Here is a 14,715-nt window from a genome sequence, read left to right on the forward strand (position 1 = left end):
CTCACGAGACCGACAGTACGAAAAAGAGGCTCACGAGACCGACCCACGAGACCGACACTAGACAAAAAAGGCTCACGAGACCGACAGGATGAACAGCGCCATCTACACGTCAATTACAAACATCTACCTGTACAGGGTGTTCAATATCGTTACGCTGTCCAGCGAGAGATTGTAACTAACTAATAACAGCACCATCTGCATATCAACGACCTTAAGTATGTATTTGTATACATGTGGCTTTTAGGGGGCAGTTCTGTCTCGCTACGGGGAGCGACATTGTTACCATTTTTTCTTTAAAAAAAAAGATAAAATTGTCCTCTTCATGGGACCACTACCAACCCCCAAAATGTATGAAAAAATGAACGATGAATGGTTTAATTTCAGATGCCATCGTGCTATATTTAATAGGCTTTCCTAGTTTGTAATTAGACGGTGGACAGGATCTAAGATTTTTTTTCGCCCTTTCCTTTCTCGTTTCACAAGTTAAGTAGGCCTTATCAGATATCCTATCTGCCTGCCTATACCCGCCTGCTCAGAGTTTGATTTGTAACGTTCTCTTTAACTATGATGTATGAAATTCAACGGCTGAAAATGTTTTTTTTTTAATCACAGCGATTCACCTCGATTTCAGTGGCGTGTGTTTGTAAAATTATTCTCCTCAAAACGGTACATTTTTGACGAAATAGAAAAGTTGATTTCACGGATGCACCTTCTGTTTCCAAGGTGTGGACTACAACACTGACCATTTTGTGAATAATGTTCTTGTAGTGAACTCCATTTCATACCTGGGTGTTTTTCTAGTTGGTTGATGTGCATGTCCACATCATTTCATTATTTTTTTTTTCTAAGTAGGTGTATACCGGTATGGGCTTTTCAGATAAGGAAAAGAGGGCGTTTTGGCATTTTCGAAAGAAATGTTGAAACATCTCATGCACTTTTACTGAATTCTGTTTATTCTTTCACAAACACTCACATACGCAAACACAATTAAAGATCTTGAACCGTTCAGGGGGTGAGGGAGGGCAATTGACAAGGTAACACCCTAGCAACTCTCCTTTTCCATCTCTTATACCTTCTTTATGCCATTATCTGGACACCCTATACAATCAATTAGTCAATAGGTGGCGCTGTTCATCCTGTCGGTCTCGTGGGCCTTCTTTGCCTAGTGTCGGTCTCGTGAGCATCTTTTGCCTAGTGTCGGTCTCGTGGGCCTCTTTTGCCTGGTGTCGGTCTCGTGAGCCTTTTAAACGTAGTGTCGGTCTCGTGGACTTTCTTTGCTTAGTGTCGGTCTCATGAGCCTTTTGTGCGTAGTGTCGAACTCATGGGCTGTATAACTCGTGGGCTTATTTTACTTGGTGTCGAACTCATGGGCTTTATTTACTCAGTGTCGAACTCGTGGGCTGTATAACAAGCGGGCTGTATGACTTGTGAGCCGTATGACTCGTGGGCTATATGACTTGTGAGCCGTATGACTTGTGGGCTGTATGACTCGTGGGTGTCGATCTCGTGACGTGCACCCATGTTTCTTTTCCTCTCATTTTACAATGTTGGTACCTTTCACGAGATTACCAGGTTCCCCGGAAACAGAGGAAGTCAATTGCTCCATTAAAGAAGCGGGGTAAAGCCACTCTCCTGACACGCCTGACGACAGAAGTCATCTGATTCGCTAATTTCAGGTGCAGAGTGTTAAGTTGAAATATAATGTTGATAAACTTAATGGGGTTATTCCCCATTTCTTTCCTCAACGATTGGCAAGGCAACTGGTGAACACGCAAATGACAACCGTACACGTACAGCTGACGCCAGGATAAAAAATGAAGGCAAAATATGCGTTCTCCCTCATGTCTGTTTTGTTCTTAACCCTCACAATTCATGCTAGTGTGGAATAAGTTGCGCATATAGTGGAATATAAACCTAGGCCAAGAGGACTGACACGAAAAAAAAAAAAAGTTACCCTCTGCAAGCTTCTCCTGAAATAGTTCGTGCGGACTCCCCCCCCCCCCCAACAGCCTAGTAATTAAACATTTAGTTCACCTGTTCCTACCCATTCAATAACTTGGACAGGAATCCACTTAGTTGTTGCGAGGCAGGGCAAGCTTTGTTTTTTTGTGGGTTAGTTCACCTTCATGTACATGTGGATTGAGTAAATGCAGCAATATTAGCAGAACACATCAGTGTGAGTAAGGAAGATTAGACACTCCGTTCAAATGTTATGAATCTTTGAAGTTTCTGCTCAGTCACTGCTGGATAAGAAGACTACTACAGTTTCTAAAGTCACACGTGTAGAACCATTTAAGAATACATGTAGAAAATTCAACATATTTTTATAATCTCGACTTAATCTACATCTTTCAGAAGGCAGGGAGAAAAATATTACCCTTGACATACGTCAGAGACAAGTCGAGGAAATATGCACTTTTTTTTTCAAAAAAGTTGTGAAATTCTCTTTATATTTTCCTTTTATCATTCTACGCATGTGACATCATTTAGTGTTGCAGTCTTCTCATCCAGCAGTGATTGCGCAGATAAATTCATAATTTTTGAATGGATTGTCCAACTTTACCGAAACTTTTTTCTAATGTGTTCCACTAATATTGCTGTATTAACTCAATCCATATGTATATGAAGGACTTGTCCTTAAAGGTTTTTTTTTTTTGTGAACAAAACTAGCATAAAATTCGAATACATTACCGAAACGGTTTACACCTGTACAGCATTAGGGTCTTTGACAAAGACCAGGGAATGTTCGATACTCGCGCCCCTCGGATATTCTGGGACTTGACCGCGTTTTGTTGTGAGCAATGCCAATCCTTACCATGACATTGAGTTTGCGATTCTGATTGGAAAAACAAAGTTCCTCCCACGGCTTTCATTGCGCAAGATCGCTTCGGCGAGTAGCGAAATAGATTTTAATGAAGCAATAAGCGAGTTTAGTTCATTGTTCAACGGCCCCACGTCTAGCCAATTGATCAAACGACTGGAGATATCTAACTTCACAGCACGAAGCAGCAGCTGTATTGTGCCGACCTGATGAAAATATGAACGTCGGATTTTTAAACTGTGAACCAGCAAGTAAGGAAGTAACAAACGTTCCAAAGTAGCAGGTAGGTGCAGACAGTAGACACGCTTAACTCCTTCCCGGTTATATAACAAAGTCATAATTATTGGAATTCTTCAATTGGTGAATAAATAACAAATCTAGAGTATGGCACAAGGAAAAGCACCAGCTATTGGAATCGACTTGGGAACGACCTACTCGTGTGTGGCTGTCTTCCAGCACGACAAAGTCGAGATCATTGCCAACGACCAGGGAAACCGGACCACTCCAAGTTACGTCGCCTTCACCGACAGGGAGCTGCTCGTTGGAGATGCCGCCAAGAACCAAATTGCAATGTAAATATCATAATCTTTCTGCTTAGGTATAGTAGTGTGTTCTAAGTGTGTTGTGTTACCATTCTCTACTTGTGAAATACTACGAACCAGAACAACACATTTGCCGAAATAAAAAGCTTTATCTCTAGATTCCTGGACATGTAGCGGTTTAAAGGGGAATTAACTCCCAAAACATATTTTGATTCAGTGAATTGAGCAATATTAATAGAATAAATCAGTGAAAGTTTGACGAAAATCGGATAATCCATTCAAAAAATATGAATTTCTGAAGTTTTGATGACGAGACCGGCGGATGAAAAGACTACTACGGATCCTGACATCACATACGGACTACCATGTAAAGACAATTTGAAGAAAATGAAACATTTTTCCCCTAAAATTTTGCTAGTGCATGGAATGTATTCTTTTCATATTAAATGAAATTCGTGGAATTTCATTTCATATGAAAAGAATACATTCCATGCACTAGAAAAATTTTAGTGATATCATGATCTGTAATAGTCTTCTGATCCAGTGGTCTCGTCACCAAATTTCAAAAATTCATAACTTTTGAACAGATTATCCGATTTCCAAACTTTCATACATGTGTTCTACTAATATTGCTATATTCACTCAATATACATGTATAATTATCTGGGGGGTTAATTCCCCTTTAAACTCTCTAATCAAGGTGCAAATCCATCCCAGACACCATCGAACGTTTCAGGGGAATAACGGGTTATTACAGCTAAATTCTACAGTCTGAAAAGTAAGAGTAACGTATTACAACAACAACAACAACAACAACAACAACAACAACAACAACAGAAAACATTTCTACCAAAACTGAATGAAAATCGGGAAAGCAGTTACGCGAGCTTCCACAGAGCAGTTCCTGAACAGTCAGTATGAATATGAAAACAGTGAATAGATAATGCCATCTTACCTTACCACACTGCAAAAAGTCCGGTGTCAAATGTGCAACACCGAGCTGGTGTTTCATTTCCGGTGCTGATTTGTGGTGTTGAATTAACACCTCCGGGTGTCACTTCAAAATATAAACTATTTTTTTTTTTGCAGGTAATTAGTTATTGCTTTTTTTTGTTGTTGTTGGTTTTGAACTTCAACAAGATGAACAAGAACTTACTGATAAAGTGCTTGATTTTTGAAAAAAAAAAGTTGCGAACACATTAACACCACATAGTAACACCAGTTAGTGTGGTCTTCTCATATTGACACTGGGCGTATGTGATAAGATTGACATTAACACCAGATATATCAAATTAACACCATGTAGTGTCATTGTTGAATTAACACCGGCGCAGTGTCAAAGGCCGTGTCACACATTTTGGGGCAAGGTGTCACATTAACACCACGAAGTGCCAGATGAACAATCAAATATAACACCAATATTTTTTTTTTTTGCAGTGTATATTTAAAGGTAATGTATTGTATATATTTTGAAGAATGGGTGTAATGGGGTAAGGATGGGGCAGAAATGGGCGAAAGTTTCTTATAAAACAAGCAAACATGTGTACACAACCCAGTCAATCCATTAGTCCATTAAATTTTGTTTAATGCTTTTGTATTGTTCTGTGTTCATGTATTCTCGGTTTTTCATTTCATGACATTTTGAATTATAAGGTCCAGTCAGCAGTGCACCAAACAACATAAAGACAATTTAAACATATACTCCTTGAAGACACCGCACGCACTAAAAAAAGGACAGCGTTCCAACAGTAACCAAACAATGCGGCACATTAAAAACAAGTTATGACACACAATGATCTCACATAGTCCAGCAAAAGATAACAAAGACAATATCAATAAACAACAAAAATGTCGTATTTTCCGTGGAGTCGATATTATTTTTCTCGAAGGTGACAATCAACCTCCCCTATTATGCTCGTTTGTATACAGTGCCTGATGTGACTGTATATGGCAGCCATTTTACCCTAAGCTTGTCATACTCGTTCAGTTCAAATTTTACTTGAGCAGGTGGACCTATACGGCAGAATAAATAATCTTAATCATGAAGCCTTATTCAAAGCTATGTGAAAAAATACATATACACGGCCCCTAGTAAGCTAACTAAATGCAATATTTCCTTTAAATTGAATGCACTAATTTTGAACATGTTTGCCTTTTTACGATATTTGAGTGACCAACTAAATTCCATCGTCGCTGTGTGCCGGCTTAAAATGAATTTGAATGGTCATTGCTGAAATGCATTCTCCTATCTTATGACATTCACCTTTTTTTTTACTATGTTTTTCCAAAATCATTTTCGTTGCTATAGTAATAACATGAGAAAAACTGCTTTATGTAGAAAAACATATTCATAATAATAACAAAAATAATTACAATAGTGACAAGGTCTCCTAGTAGCCTCTTCAGAATTGCAACTGCTGTACCAGAGGGCCCTGTCATTATTATGGACATGGTGGGTAATCTTGTCCAGGGAAATAAACACTGGGCGGGAATCGAATTCGGGTACTTCAATTGAGAGTCGGGAAGCTTAAATACGGCATTTTTATCCACGATGCCCCACGTTCCCCACATTTGAAAGGAAAGAAAGAATAAAAAAAACCAAATATTTAAAAGCATAAGCGTTTTGTCAGCTTTCTCAATTTTTGATCCCAGTGTAACTTTTGAGAGTCTGTTACAATCGAAACCTTGATTATCCATAATCATGGTTAATATTAAGTAAAATGGTTGTCATGGAAATGCCTTGATATTTTTGTAAAAATATAATGTCAAGGAAAAGCTTGAAATTATGGCTTAAAATTCGGAGTATTTTTAATTAACAAGACTATCAGCAATATATAATTCTTTTTGTTTAAAATCATTTTTGTTGTTATAGCAACAGCATATAAGAAACACATTTTTTCAAAAAAGTAAAATAACAGAGAATACAAATGTGAAAAAAAAACCTAAAAAGAGTTCCATGGCTCTTATAGTGACGTATACCTGAGGGTCATCCTCATTTGTGATAATTAATTTCAGCCATAGTTTTAAGCTGTTTTTTAAGATACTACTTTCTCAAAAAAATAAGGAAATGTTTACCATTGGGAGCAGAGATTTAAAAAAATGTTCAAGTTATCACATTTAATGCATATGTGTAGGTCAGTTGTATCATAAAACATCCTCCATATGTGACCCTGCACCTCACAACAAACAAAAAGTCGCCAGACATGAATTTTTAGTTAAGACCATATTCTGGAAGAGCAGATTTTAAGCTTTAAAATGATGTATAACTCAAATCAAATGGACTCTCCTAACCTATCTAAATATTGGAAAGAAAGCACAGACTCAGGAAAAGTGTGAACTGAGAAAAGAGGCTCTCAAGTACAGTGTCTATATTTAAGCGCTTAATCTTTACCAAACCGTGCTGGCTGTGCGATGAATGGGACAAAAAACAGGAAGTAAGCCACCAGAGTCACAACAATGAAGAGATTATCAGATTAAACTGAAATTGAGCATGCCTCATCAACACATTCTGTCCATGATTAATGCCAACTTTCAAAGTAGTAGTACTATCCTTTCAAAAGTTATTAGAGTTGAAAGTGAAGAGTGTGGACAAGGTTTTTCAGAAATGAAAAAGGGATTCTAAAGACACACCTAAATACACTATTCCACCAAAAATGTTCAAGATAAACTGCTAAAAAAACGCACTTTCCTGCCCGTTTTATGATCCCAAATTTTAGCATAATTTAAAAGAAGACCCGCTCTTTCAGAAAATATGAAAAAGTCAAGTTCAACTAGGTTGACCCATTTCTCATATTTTCAGTCCTCACGCAAAATCAGTGTGTGCTACTTTGTGTTCGTTTTGAGGTGCACGGTCACATATAATGAATTTCGCAATGAAAGCTTAAGATATAACGAGATATCACATTTTTTTTAAAAATAAACCGTAACTGTAGATGGTTTAGTCGAGAAAAAATCTGTTATAACTATTGCTCAAATTTTGTATATTTAACAATACTTTAGCGTTGATTATCCTGATGAATATTTTTACATTGGTGGTTTTTATCCCTAAATCATATTTTAGATCTATTTTGAAGCACTAGAACTGTGTTTTTGCTTCATCTGGAAATGGTAAAGAATGCCTTTAAGTCATTTCCATGACAAGTATTATGCTAGATATTAAACCATTATTACGGATATGTATGTTTTTGAAAGTGTAATATTATCAGAAATGCAGGTAGCGTGCTAAACCTTTGTGTTTTCACATATTTGTTTTTTTTTTTGTTTATCGTGTTCTTTCTTTCCTTTTCTAATGAATTTTAATTTCCTTAAAAAGGCAGTTTTTCTCATATTATTGCTGTAGCAAGGAGAGCAGTGTGGGATGAACATAGTGGAGAAAAAAGCTAATAGTAATTTGTAATAAATATGCTACTCAATCTTGTCATATTCTTATGATTTTTTTTTTAAATGAAAATATCATTATCTTCTGTAAAAATGATATCACGGCAACCGTCATTGCTACGAGGTCACCTTGTAATTGGAAAATAGTATGTTCTATTCAATTAAAGAGATATGTTCATATTGACATATTTCTAGGTCAACATCATTTTTATGTTAAAGAAGAACACATGCTGTTTTAAAGATTTTTTTTTGCCATGGCAACGGCTGAAGATGTCAATTTGAAAAAAAAAACGGCAACAGGTAGATTTCTGTTTAGCATCAACAAGATAGACGAAAGAGCAAAAAAAAAAATAGACTTTACACACATTTACCATTTATCTATTTCATTCATTCTTTCCTTTTTAATGAAATATTCCTTCTTTCTTTAAGAACAGTTTTCCGCATGTTGTTGCCATAGCAACCACAATGATAAAGGATGAACATAGTGAAAAGAGAGCGCATAAACATCATAATGATTTGTCATGAGTACCCTACTCAATCTTGTCATATTTTCTTTCTTTTTTCATGAAAACATCTTTCTTTCTTAAACGAAATTGATACCATGGCAACCGTCATTGATTTGAGGTAACCGTGACATTTGGAAATAGTTATTTTTAATGAAATGAAAGAAATATATATTGACATATACTGGAAATTACAAAATGTTTTTATAATGTTTAATGGAGAATCCATGTTCTTTGAAAAAAAATCGTTTGCATAGTAACGGCTAAACATATCCTTAATAGAAATATGGCAAAAGATGGATTCGTGTTCGGCACCCGCAAAATAGGGGAAATAGCACTAAAAAGAAAGAAATCTAATTCTGCGGAAATTTGTTATCTAATGCTTCTATTTATTATTTCTTTCCTTGAATAAAAGGACAATATGCCATATATTTACAAAGATACAAGACGAAATGTTTTTTATTCTTGACCCTACTTTACACCCTCAAGATGGCGTCTGATTACAAAGCTTTTATTTCAATTAACGATCGATATGGCATAGGTTACATATGTATAAAATGTTGGAGTGATAGGGCACGTAATCACCAAGATATAGTATGAAGTAATCTTGACCCTTGGCCCTGCCATGCACAATCAAGATGGTGTCCATGTGCAAATCTGTTGAGCGTATATTAACCGAAACACAAAGTAGATAATTTTTGACCTTTGAACCTCAATTGCGCATACAAAATGATCTATCTATCGAGGTCCATGTGTGTTCAAAATATTAAAGTCATACCATATACACTAAGTAACCCTACTTAAAGTAACCCTACCCTCGACGTTTCGAATGATTATTCCCCAACGCGTGATGCTCTCGCCGCGACCTTTTATGACGTTTTCTTTCAATTTTTGAGACCAACATTTGCTCCCGGGCATACTGATTTGAAGCCACGCCCCTTTGAAAAAAAAAAATCGTGATTTTGTGTACAAATCCAGTGTAAATTGTGTTTTTGCAATTAATTCATATGAAAATAAATATGTGAAGAGTCTGTTCGCAAAAACCGACAAGTCCATATTTGCCAAATGGAGATATTTGCGATTAAAGGTCAAGAAAAATAAAGAGAATAATAAGAACATTTTTTCTTCTCTTGACCATAACTTCAATAATGTACTTTTATATGTAGTGACCAATATATAATTTAAAAGGTATTATTTTGTACTTTATGACAGAGACTGTACTTCAAAATCTTCAAAAATGGATTTATCGGTTTTTGCGCACAAACTCTTCATTTCTACTTTCAATGGCTGATAATGGTTTATTTTAGCCTGATTATGCTTTAAATAAATTCTGTAAAAATTTTGATGAACAAAAACAACAAATGCAAAAAGTAAAAAAAAAACCATAGAAATACATGAGAAATTCAATAAGCAATAAAATACATAAGAAATATTTATGGAGCCAATTTTGTGCTTCAATATTTTTGTTGAAGATATTGAAAAGAACATGTTTACCAAAAATTAGAAGTCTTGGACCTTGATTTGTTTTTATAGGCAAAAACGATATTTTTGCATAAATTAGCATGAATTAATTGATATAAAATACATGAATTAAAATTTGAAAAAATCTAACCATACAGTCTTGTAGATTACATTTGCCGCTACCTTAGTGCAAATCATCCACGACCGAGATCTGAAGGGGGGAGGGGGGGGGAGGGCAAAAAGCCCGCCGGTCGTTTCAAGTCCCTCAAAAAACCCGGTGGGATTGGGGTAAGATACAGAGTAAAGTATATTTGACCTTTGACCCCTACTTTTCAGAGCTAAGATGGCATCTGAACAAAAAGTTGTTATTTTGTAAAATGAATACTAGAACAGAGTTCTTACGTGAGCAAAATATGGAAAAGACAGGAAATGTATTCACAAAGATACATGATGGAATATTTATGTCCTTTGACCCTGGTTTACCTATCCAAGATGGTGTCTGATGAAGTAGCTGTTGTTATATAAAATAACGTTTGTGATATGAACTAAACATATGCAAAATATTGGGGATGATAGGGCCTGTTGTTTTGAGCTATTGCAGAGAAGGTGGAAGAGATTAGAAAAATAAGAAATAAGTAAACCGGTTGTATATAAATTTGAAGAAGGAAGGGAGAAAAAGACCCACTAAGGAAATAGCAAAAGTGTAAGGGCTAAAAAAATCAAAAGAAAAGAAAATGGCAAGCGCGAGTATCGAACACCCCAATCCTTCGAATCCGAGTCCAACGTGCTATCCACTGGGTCGAGATATATCACCTCCCATTGGCACTGTGTATAAAGCAACAGCGCTCTATGTCGAACCAAGTGTCAATTTCAAGCAAGTTTTTCGCACGTGATCCTGACGTCCAATGAAAAAAAACAAAAACAGAAACGGAGGGCTAACTTCCAATAGACCGAATTCTCAGCTAAAACATATAAAATCTGGGAGGAATTCATCGAAGGACAAGTGAACTGGTGCTCAATAAAGACAGTCATGTCATTTTCTTTTGATGTCATAAAAAAGAAAAAGGAAGAAAATGGCAAGCGCGAGAATCGAACACCCAACCTTTAGATTCCGAGTCCAACGCTAGTGCATACGAGCTGCAAGTGCGTATATGCGCGCACGTACGCGTCTGTCGATTTTTTTTTTAATCAAATGCTCCAAATGATTTGAAACGTGTGCAAAACAATACAGTTTGAGCTTGATTAGAGCGTGTTTAAATTCCAGCACGCGCGTACGCGTACGCTTTAAGAGTAAAGATAACTTTTGAGAACATGAATAGATATAGAGCTTGACTTCAGGTATATAAGATATAAATTTCATTGAGAAATTCCATTCCATTAGTGAAATTTGAATGAGAATGTAATTTGAGACAATGACATACTGACGTCATGCTTGACTGATCACAATGATACATTAGGTCTGTTGTCACTAGGACATGATACATATATGTTATAAGTTTGAAATTGATAGTCGAAGAACATTTTGAGCTAACCTCTGCACAACATTTGATGAGAAATAGATAATGAAGAAGAAGAAGAAGAAAGAATCCGTACAAAAACAATAAGTGATACCAGAGGATACTCGGATCACAACCAAGATGGCGTCTGAGGAAAAAGTTGTTATTCTATGAAATGATCCAGGTAACATAGTCCATATTAGTGCAAAATCTGGCTCCTGTAGGGCATATACTGACCAAGTTACAAAATATATTTTTTTTTAAACCTTTGAACCTCATTTGCATAGCCAAAAGGGATTCTGAGCAAAGAGTCGCTATTTTTGTAAAATGATCCATGTATCATGCATGGTCCATAATATGTGTCAGAAATATGGGGTGATACCGCTTACACTATAACGAAGATACACAGCTAAGCATATTTGACCTTTGACCCCACTTCGCACAGTCAACATGGTATCTGAGCAAAAAGTTGTTATTTTATGAAATGATTCTTGCGACATGGCCTTTACGTGTGCAGAATATGGGAAAGTTAAGACATGTATTCACCAAGATACATTATGAAACATTTATTGTCTTTGACCCTAATTCACTCAGCCAAAAAGGTGTCTGATGAAGTAGGTGCTAATTTATGAAATGATGTTCGTGACATGGATTAAACATATTATGCCAAATTTTGGGATGATAGGGCCTGTTTTTCTGAAGCACACTTCCGATAGCCAAAAGTGTCAGCTTCAACATATTATTTAGAAGTTCACTGAAGGATAAGTGAGCTAGTGCTCCATGAAGACAGTTATGTTAATTTTCATTTGTAGAAAAAAAGTGCACCCTCATAAAATAGAGATAACACGTAAAGTAGTCAAATTTGACAAAGTTACCTTAAACTGATTTTTTTTCAAGTAATAACGTCATCCAAATGAAAATCTGCAGTTACGTATCTAAAAGATAATTGAACAAGCTACGACATTGTGAAATCTGGGTGAATATCAAAATATGGCATTAAAATGTTGTATAGAACATTGAAAATTCTTCCAGATATTTTACCCACAGTGTGCACTAGTTCGACGAATTTCGGTTCTGAAAGCTCTCGTTGGAGGGAATTACTCCTCCCACAACTCTTTCCCTTTACGTGATAGACAGTGATGAAGCAGGGGCGGCGCAGCCGTGAGAGCCGTGGGGGCTCGGGCCCCCACACTTTTTGTGCACCATGCAAAGGAATACATAAGGTGTCATCACTTTGGGCCCCTACACTTTTTCAACCCGGAAGTACGTAAGTGGCACTAAAATGGGAGGGGAGAGAATGAGCTGAGGACCTTTTTTTTTTTTTTTTTTTTTTTTTTTTTTTGCTTGTTAGCTCATGAAAGGTGGAAGTGGGCCCCAACACTTTTGAAAACACTGCGCCGGCCCTGTGAAATATAAGTTATAGATGATTTTGATATTTACTGTTTTCTGCAAACGTTAAATCTCATTTTAATTTCGCTTGTACTATAGGAACTCCAAGAACACAGCTTTTGCTGTCAAACGACTGATTGGGCGGCGATTCACAGACAAGATTGTTCAAGAGGATATGAAGTACTGGCCGTTCATGGTAATTAACCAAAAAGGCAAACCAGCTCTACAGGTTGAGTACATGGGAGAGAATAAGATCCTCGCCCCAGAGGAAGTCAGCTCCATGGTTCTCAGCAAGATGAAAGAGACGGCCGAGGCATATCTGGGTCAGAAAGTCACAGATGCTGTCATCACTGTTCCTGCTTACTTCAACGATGCTCAGCGACAGGCCACTAAAGATGCTGGGGAAATTGCGGGGCTGAATGTCCTTCGCATTCTTAATGAACCGACAGCAGCTGCCCTGGCTTATGGACTTCATAAGAAAGTACGAGATAGAAAGCATGTCCTGGTGTTTGACCTTGGTGGAGGCACATTTGATGTGTCCATTTTGCTTGTCGATGATGGTATCTTCGAAGTCCTGGCAACTGCTGGGGACACCCATCTTGGTGGTGAGGACTTCGATAACAGGCTGGTCAACCATCTTGTAGGAGAGTTCCAACGTAAACACAAGAAGAATCTCAGAAACAACCCTCGAGCTCTTCAACGTCTCCGCACAGCAGCTGAGCGTTCAAAGAGGAGTCTGTCAGGTAGCTCCCATGCCAGTATCGAAGTAGACTCGCTCTTCGACGGGATTGATTTCAGCTTTGACATCACTAGAGCTCGCTTCGAAACCCTCTGCTCTGATCTGTTCAAGAAATGCCTTGACCCAGTTGAAAGCGCCATCGTTGATGCAAAGATCAAGAAGGAAGACATCAACACTGTTTTGATGGTTGGCGGTTCAACCCGCATTCCCAAGATCCAGAAGCTTCTACGCGAATACCTAGATGGCAAGGACCTAAGTAAGTCCATCAATTCCGATGAAGCTGTGGCTTATGGTGCAGCAGTCCAGGCAGCCATCTTGTCTGGTAATGAGAGCAAAGAAATCCAGAATGTCACCCTCCTTGATGTAACTCCTCTCTCTCTTGGGACTGAGGTCGATGGTGACGAAATGTCAATCATAATCAAGAGAAATACACGAATTCCCGTCAAAGCATCGCACAACTACACCACAACTTCAAACAACCAAACAGGCATGCGCATCGGCGTGTATCAGGGAGAGAGGAAGCTCGTCCAATATAACAACTTACTTGGAGAGTTTCAGTTTACAGGTATTCCTCCAGCTCCAGCAGGTGTGCCGAGTGTCGAAGTGACCTTTGACATTGACGGAAATGGGATTTTGACTGTGACAGCATTTAATAAAAGTACAAGTTGCAGCAAAACCATGACGATCACCGACTGCAGCGGCTGTCTCACTGAGGAAGAAATTGAACTCATGATCAAGGATGCAGAGAAGTACAAAGCTGAGGATGACCTCCAACGGAACAGATATGTATGCAAAAACCGACTAGAGAACTACGTCTACAAGATCAAATGTGCTCTCAAGGAACCTGCTGCTCAGAGGAACCTAACTCCTGAAGACAAACAGACGATTATTGAGGTTGTAGATGATGTCAATCAGTGGTTAGATTTGGATTCTAATTCAACGAAGGAAGAGTACATTGACCAACTATCAAAGCTTCAGAACATCTGCTCGCCAATCCTAAGCAAGATGCATGTTGAAAATGAAAAGCAAAATAATGCCCCTCCAGCAGGTCCAGTGCGGTCTCAGTCTGAAGAAAGCGACAATACTGGAAGTGACAATACTCTGCTAATCGTAGTCTGCATTGGCTTGCTACTACTATTACTGAATGTTCTTTACATGCGGCTGTGGTAGCAGTGACAAATAATTACAAAGCATATGAAGAGAGAGAGAGAGAGAGAGAGAGAGAGAGAGAGAGAAACAAAATCTATGTAGCATTTGTCATATCTAGTCATATCAGTGACCCCGACCACGGTAACCGTTACATGCTGTGATCTGTTATTTGGTTTAGTTTATTTCCGGTCACAAAAAAAGACCTAACAAATATACAGCGTTTACAGAAATACAATGT

The 14,715-nt window shown here is 37.6% G+C and overlaps 1 protein-coding gene across 1 annotated transcript; it reads left to right on the forward strand.

Annotated features, from left to right (window-relative positions):
* The first annotated feature begins 3,205 nt into the window (after positions 1-3,205).
* LOC139737772 (heat shock 70 kDa protein IV-like) lies at positions 3,206-14,498 on the forward strand. Its single transcript, XM_071648446.1, has 2 exons — positions 3,206-3,393; positions 12,689-14,498. Exons 1-2 carry the CDS (start codon positions 3,206-3,208, stop codon positions 14,496-14,498), a joined length of 1,998 nt encoding a protein of 665 aa, XP_071504547.1.
* The last annotated feature ends 217 nt before the right edge of the window (positions 14,499-14,715 follow it).

Source organism: Diadema antillarum, unplaced genomic scaffold (genome assembly GCF_040938485.1).
Source record: "Diadema antillarum isolate AM-2024a unplaced genomic scaffold, OU_Dant_1.0 seq00000704_RagTag, whole genome shotgun sequence".
Classification (NCBI taxonomy): Eukaryota; Metazoa; Echinodermata; class Echinoidea; order Diadematoida; family Diadematidae; genus Diadema; species Diadema antillarum.

Coding starts and splice junctions, on each gene's coding strand:
- LOC139737772 (XM_071648446.1), top strand. CDS start 3,206: ATGGCACAAGGAAAAGCACCAGCTATTGGAATCGACTTGGGAACGACC. Junction 3,394..12,688: donor GCCAAGAACCAAATTGCAAT/GTAAATATCATA, acceptor CTTGTACTATAG/GAACTCCAAGAACACAGCTT.